The following is a 6,978-nucleotide window of genomic DNA, read 5'->3' on the forward strand; positions in this document are numbered from 1 at the left end:
CCGGCCAGTTGTCATCGCGGTCATATAAATCCATAGCATAATCAGGCTGCATGAGGCGCAGGTGTGCACCTTTCAATCAGCGCAACCGCGGACACCCGCCCAGCCCAGGCTAGAGCGGCAGGATCATGACAGAAGCCCCAAGAAGTACATAATTTGCTGGGCTTTTTTGAGGATGCAGTTGATGTTTGTCTCCCAGCTCAGGTTCTTTGAGACTGTAATTCCCAAGAACTTGAAGGTCTCGACAGTTTCCACAAGACAGTTGGACAGCGTTAGGGGGAGATGTGGTGAAGGTTGCCTCCTGAAGTCTACAATTATCTCTACAGTCTTTAGAGTGTTCAACGCCGGGTGGTGTTGACCACAATAAAGCTCCAGTCTCGCCATTTCCTGTCGATATGCAGACTCGTCGCCGTCTTTGATGAGGCTGATGACCGTGGTGTGATCTGCAAACTTCAGGAGTTTGACAGTCGGATGCCACGAGGTGCAGTCGTTCGTGTAGACCGCGAAGAGCAGATGGAAGTGGACACAACATGGGGAAGCTCAGATGATATTGTCATGCCTTTGAAAGCTCCTGATAGATTAACTGACAACATGTGAGTTAATGACGGAACAATTAGAGGGGTGGAGGAGGAAACCGGAGTGCCTGATGAAAAACCATGCAGGCACAGAGAGAACATGCAAACTCCACACAGGTGGTGCTTGGATTTGAACTCCGGTCCTCAGAACTGTGAGGCTAACGCTCTAACCAGTTGCATTTCTGTGTCATATTGTGGTATCTAACAGTTAAAATTGGATGTTTTGGAGACAAGGTGAGAGAGAGCAGACTTCGATGGTTTGGACATGTTCAGAGGCGAGAGAGTGAGTATATTGGTAGAAAGGTGAGGGCGAGAGGTAGACCAAAGAAAATGTTGATGAATGTTGTGAGGGAGGACATGAGGACAGTGGGTGTTAGAGAGGAGGATGCACGAGATAGGCTTGAATGGAAAAAGAAATGACGTGAAATGAAAAAAAGATGACACGCTGTGGTGAAACCTAACAGGACAAGCCAAAAGAAAAACAAGAAGATTGTGGCATCTAACAAAATAAAAGGATTTTGGTGATCCTGACTGACCTGAAATTTGTTTACCCTGTTTTGACTTCAGACAGGGAGCCAAAATAAATCAAATGAGTTTTTGCACATGTAGCTAAACTTCTTGCTTCAACTGTATGATATATATATTTGTCTTTGAAAAATCCTTCTTTCATAATTCCCGCATTTTGCAATCTTCGTCTACCTTCAGATACGTCCAAAACCGAATGACTGACATAATGGCAGTTGTCTTCATAAAGGACGGCAATATTATTGACCTTTGTGTTTCTCCTGTCGTTACGCCATTTCTCTAGGTGTTAAAGGTTAACAAGGTACACCTTCTTTCATCTCTCCCAGAATTCGGTCATCAGAAATTGTATTTGGTCCCATTTTTTTTTGTAGGTAATGAGCTTAACTGACCAGGGGGTTGCAGTGTGATGCTTGACTTCATTGTGAGAATGGGAGTTGGTGTCAAAGGTTCAGAACCTATTGGATCATTTCAGTTTGGGGTTTCAAACTGGCAGAACGATACCGAAGGTTTTAATTTTTGTTTTACGCCGACTCAGTCGCTAGTACAACAACAACAATAAAGGACTCACTGTTGTGTGCAAGCAGCAACAGACGTTTAAGCGTGTTTGAATTAGATTTTTTCGCCAACAAGGTGTACGTAAATTTCTTGAGGAACCTACCAGTCTGTGTTTTGGGTACGAACTTTCACGTCAACTTCGTCACGTCTCGCCGAATCCTGTCCTTGTGTTACATTCGACGCTCAGACCGTCACACAGGTTCAAACATATATGGTTGAATTACACCTGCAAGGGATGTTTTTCGAACATGGGAATAATAAGAAAATTCCTCCTCTTAAGTTCCTATCTCTTCCACAGAGCATTCTGTAGATTACTGGTTGTTTGTCACTATGTCGAGTCGGGGCATACACCACTCCTTGGTGTTATGGGTTGAGGCCTTGATCTACGTTCCAATTATTTACTTGCAGCAGTCTATGTGTAGCCACTTACTGCGTTCCACGTCCTCGGAGCTTAATAAACACTCATTGCTTCGAAAACCTGTCTGATCACTTATGCCCACACAAGAAGCCAGTAGCATTTACACATTCCATAAAAACTTATTCATCACTGCTGTCTATCTCCTCTTGATCCCACTTGCGTGTATGATTGTCTAACCATTTTCTTTACTGGTGTTGTCTCGGCGTGACTTCACGCAGAACCAGCTTCAACAGCGCCTCGGTTTTAAACAGACATCGGAGGCATTCAGATTACAAAGAAAGTGTGCACTTTGGTGCTAATTTATTTCATTTCTGTTGTGTTGAGAATTTAAAAAAAAAATGTGAAATTTTGGCTATATTTGCATGATACAAAAATAAAATACATTTCTTCTGGATTAAATGAGAAACAGCATGACAGAGAAGGCATTGCTTACTCTGTTTAAGTGATTTGGTTGATCTTCATGAGGTTGTTGTGTGTTAGAAAACAAACACTGACACAAAACACTCATAAGCCACTTCATGGGGTTCACTGTTTTTGAACGCACCATAAGAAAGTTGACAGAGCTGGATGCAAAACTTCAAATCGAAGATACGTACTAATATTTCGCTCGCTAATGTCGTCCCCTCCCACGCATGTGCACATAGAAGAGAATAATTTTATAGATTAAATTGTCCTTAAGTGGAGTAATAACACACACCAAAAAAAACACACACAAATGCGCACACATAAGCACATGAACACACAAAAAAATATTGCCTCACATGTACATACAAATTGCATGTATCCAGAGGCTCACATGGACACGGATAGACACATACACACAGAGACATTCAAACTTCCGCACGTGCACAAACATGGACGCACACGCATGAACGTAGTCTTCATTCCACCTGAGTTTTGATTAATTCATCATGATTGCAACAGAACAACATTCTCTTGACTGGTTTCCAGATTTCTTTCATCTTCCAGCCATAAATGATTGGATTAAACAGAGGATTGTACACCACTATTTGGAGACTCATAATCAGTCGCACAGTTTTTGGAAGCACCAACTCCAGTAGCCCGATGGCAAAGTCAAAGACAAGCAAACAGAAAAAGCTCAATAAAACAATCAAGTGAGGCAAGCATGTATCTATTGCTTTTTTCCGGACTTCTCCATGGCTATGATAGATGACAGTAAATATTTTTATGTACGTGAAGAGGATGAACAGCATAGGAATGAGACTCGTGTTTATGAGACTAATTAACGACCACACACTGAGGTACATTGGTGTTGTACAATGAATCTTAATCATTGTAGTATTGCAAAAAATTCCACCCAAAATAAAGTTACATAGTTTTTGTTTGGACTGAAGGATGGTTACTATCACAAGGTGACAGGTCGGCCAAAACCAAGCCAAAGCCAAAAAACGTCTGACAGCGGTCTTGCTCATGGTAGTTGCATATTGCAGCGGCCTGCAGATGGACACAAACCTGTCGTAAGCCATGGCTGTCAACAGCATTAGGTCAGAACCAGCTAAACTATAGAAAAGAAATATCTGGACCAAACAGTCGTAATAAGAAACGGTCTGCTGTTGAGACAAGACGTCCACAATCAGTTTGGGGTAGATAACAGTGCTGAACACAAGCGAGTTGAGAGACAAAGCGGCAATGAAAATGTACATGGGCTCATGAAGGGTCCTGTGAATCCAAATAACACAAATTATGACGCAATTACAGCAGAGAATGAGAACATAGAGTGCCATGAAAAACATCAAATAAACATATCTATACTTTTCTATCTCTACATAGCCACCAAGACTGAGCACCATTGTTCCATTCCATTCCATCTTGACAAAGCAGGAGACAAATATGAGGCACATGCAAACCAGGTCATACAAGTGTTCACCTTCCTGCTGATTAAGTGCTTGTGAGCATTCGATGCAGAGAAAGAAGTAAAAACACATCCAGCGGTAATCTGGATGATGGCACCCGGTGATTGGTCATCAGCTTGAGGAGGAGTTCTGCTTCCTCGCTCTGTTGCCTCAAAATCCTCAGGAGGCCAAACTCCAGCCTGGCCGTGAACGTTGTAAACTGATGGGAAAAAAAAAAACACCACCACCACTTTTAGTTCTTTCACCTTTTTCTTTCTTTGGTCTCTTTTAAGAGGGAAGTTCATGTCATGGCTTTTATCTAAAAGTGCCACTCCACATTTCCCTTCGTTTGAATAGGTTTACAGGTTAAACAATTGCACTTTGAATATGACATTGTGGGGAAAAAGTCCTCTTTCAGATCCACATGGAAGAAAATGGGTGTTTCATTTCTTATTTTAATTAGAAAGGTTAATAAGGTCACTCCGGGTTGGTTTCCGGTTTCCGAATTGATGACAACAAATCGAAGGGGGATGTGAGAACTCATAGGAAATCTAACAAGTCTTATGTTAGTACCCAAATACGAGCTGTATCGTTCGTGTAGAAGCTGCCAGGTTTACCCTAGCATGCTAACAACTTTACCTTATCCGTTACATCCACATAACCTTTGAATCCTTATATCCATTATATTTTCACACAGGTAGTATGTGATTTGTGTACCTTATGTGCTTACTGTGTTCATTTGATAGCTTTTATCTCACTTAAACTTTAACATATATTAAGTACTTTGTAAATTGTGCATCTTATGTGTTGACTTTATATATTTGATTGCTTTTATCTGACTACAACTTTAACATAACCTAGGTAGTGTGTGAATTGTGTATCTTATGTGCTGACTTTGTTTATTTGATTGCTTGTTGGGGTGCACAATTCCTGTGCGTCCTGTGGGCCGGTCCCAAGCCCAGATAAATGCAGAGGGTTGCGGCAGGAAGGTCATCCAGCGTAAAACTGTGCCAAACATATATGAGCGTTCATCAAATGACTTCCATAACTGATAGGTCGTGGCCCGGGCTTACTACGCCCGCCGCCGGCACTGTTAATTTGCGAATCCAGAGGCAATGTCCCCACTGTCCATGCGATGTTGTAAAGGCGTGTCAACCAGGACAGCCCCACAACGACCATAGTCTTTAGAAACACCGGGTGAATCTCATCCACCCATGGGGCCCGGGCACTAAGGAGCTTTTTAATCATCTCAGTGACCTCAACCCCAGAAATAGAAGAGCCAGCTTCAAAGAGCTCAGACTCAGCTTCCTCATGGGAAGGCGTGTCGGTGGAATTGAGGAGGTCTTCGAAGTTTTCTCCCCACGACTCACAACATCCCAAATTGAGGTCAGCAGTGCCCCGTCCCCATTATACAAAGCTTCCTCCTCCTGAGACAACAGACGGCAGACCACAATTTCCTCAAACCGTCTTGAAGTCGTCCTCCATGGCCTCACCAAATTCCTCTCTCGCCCAGGTTTCTGCCTCAGCAACCATCGAACCTGCATTCCGCTTGATTGGATTAAACAAAGGATTGTACACCACTATTTGTAGACTCATAATCAGACGCACAGTTTTTGGAAGCACCGCCCCCAGTAGCCCTATCAAAACATCAAAGACAAGCAAACAGGAAAAAGTCAATAAAACAATCAAGTGAGGCAAACACGTATCTACTGCTTTTTTCCGGACTTCTCCATGGCTATGATAGATGACAGTAAATATTTTTACGTACGTGAAGAGGATGAACAGCATAGGAATGAGACTCGTGTTTATGAGACTAATTAACGTCCACACACTGAGGTACATTGGTGTTGTACAATGAATCTTAATCATTGTAGTATTGCAAAAAATTCCCCCCAAAATAAAGTTACATAGTTTTTGTTTGGACTGAAGGATCGTTACTATCACAAGGTGACAGGTGGGCCAAAACCAAGCCAAAGGCAAAAAAAGTCTGACAGTGGTCTTGCTCATGGTAGTTCCATATTGCAGTGGCCTGCAGATGGACACGTACCTGTCGTAAGCCATGGCTGACAACAACATGAAATCGGAACTACCTAGAGCGTAGAAAAAGCAAATCTGGACCAAACAGTTCTGCTCTGCTGCTGAGACAAGACATCCACAATCAGTTTGGGGTGGATAGCAGTGCTGAACACAAGTGAGTTGAAAGACAAAGCAGCAATGAAAATGTACATGGGCTCATGAAGGGTCCTGTGAATCCAAATAACGCAAATTATGATGCAATTACAGCAGAGAATGAGAACATAGAGTGCCATGAAAAACATCAAATAAACATATCTGTACTTTCCTATCTCTACATAACCACAAAGGCGGAGCATGAGAGTTCCGTTGTGTTCCATTATGACAAACACATAAGACAAACATAACACATCAAAATCAAACTCAAAATCAAGTGTTCGCCTTGCTGCTGATGAAATGCTTGTGAGCAGTACACGTGTACAAAGAAGTAAGAACACATCTCGCTGGTGATCAGGATGATGACAGCCCGTGATTGGTCATCAGCTTGAGGAGGCGTTCTCCTTCCTTCCTCTGTTGCCTCCAAATCCTCAGAAGGCCAAACACCAGCCTGGCCTTGAACGAAAAAAAAAAAAACACCACCACCACTTTTAGTTCTTTCACCTTTCTCTTTCTTTGCTCTCTTATAAGAGAGAAGTTCGTGTCATGGCTTTTAGCTGAAAGTGCCACTCCACATTTCCCTTCTTTTGAATAGTGACGGTAGCTCAACAGGTTAAACAATTGCACTTTGAATATGACATGTCCTCTTTCAGATCCACATGGAAGAAAATACGTTTTTTGTTTCTTATTTTAATGACAAAGGTTAATAAGGTCACTCCCCAGAGTTTTGCAGTCGCTGAAGCTGTTGGATTGCAGCATTGTGATTTATGTAAAAACGAGATCTGACTTGCTGTCGTGTGTGTCAATCAAGTGGCAAATACATGTAATCCGCCTCTGGATCAGATTGCAGATTCAATAAACAGTGGGGACACCTGATTGCGATAGA

At 42.4% G+C, this 6,978-nt stretch overlaps 1 protein-coding gene and 1 pseudogene across 1 annotated transcript; both read right to left on the bottom strand.

Annotated features, from left to right (window-relative positions):
* Positions 1-2,638: 2,638 nt before the first annotated feature.
* LOC133500986 (olfactory receptor 6N2-like) lies at positions 2,639-4,254 on the bottom strand. Its single transcript, XM_061820313.1, has one exon. It carries the CDS (start codon positions 4,014-4,016, stop codon positions 2,952-2,954), a length of 1,065 nt encoding a protein of 354 aa, XP_061676297.1. The 5' UTR covers positions 4,017-4,254; the 3' UTR covers positions 2,639-2,951.
* A 1,127-nt stretch (positions 4,255-5,381) lies between these two features.
* On the bottom strand, positions 5,382-6,542 carry LOC133500394 (olfactory receptor 11A1-like; annotated as a pseudogene).
* Positions 6,543-6,978: the final 436 nt, after the last annotated feature.

This window comes from Syngnathoides biaculeatus, chromosome 5, assembly GCF_019802595.1.
Source record: "Syngnathoides biaculeatus isolate LvHL_M chromosome 5, ASM1980259v1, whole genome shotgun sequence".
NCBI lineage: Eukaryota > Metazoa > Chordata > Actinopteri > Syngnathiformes > Syngnathidae > Syngnathoides > Syngnathoides biaculeatus.

Excerpts from the sequence above, each read along its gene's own strand:
- LOC133500986 (XM_061820313.1), bottom strand. The coding sequence starts at position 4,016 with ATGTGTTTTTACTTCTTTCTCTGCATCGAATGCTCACAAGCACTTAAT.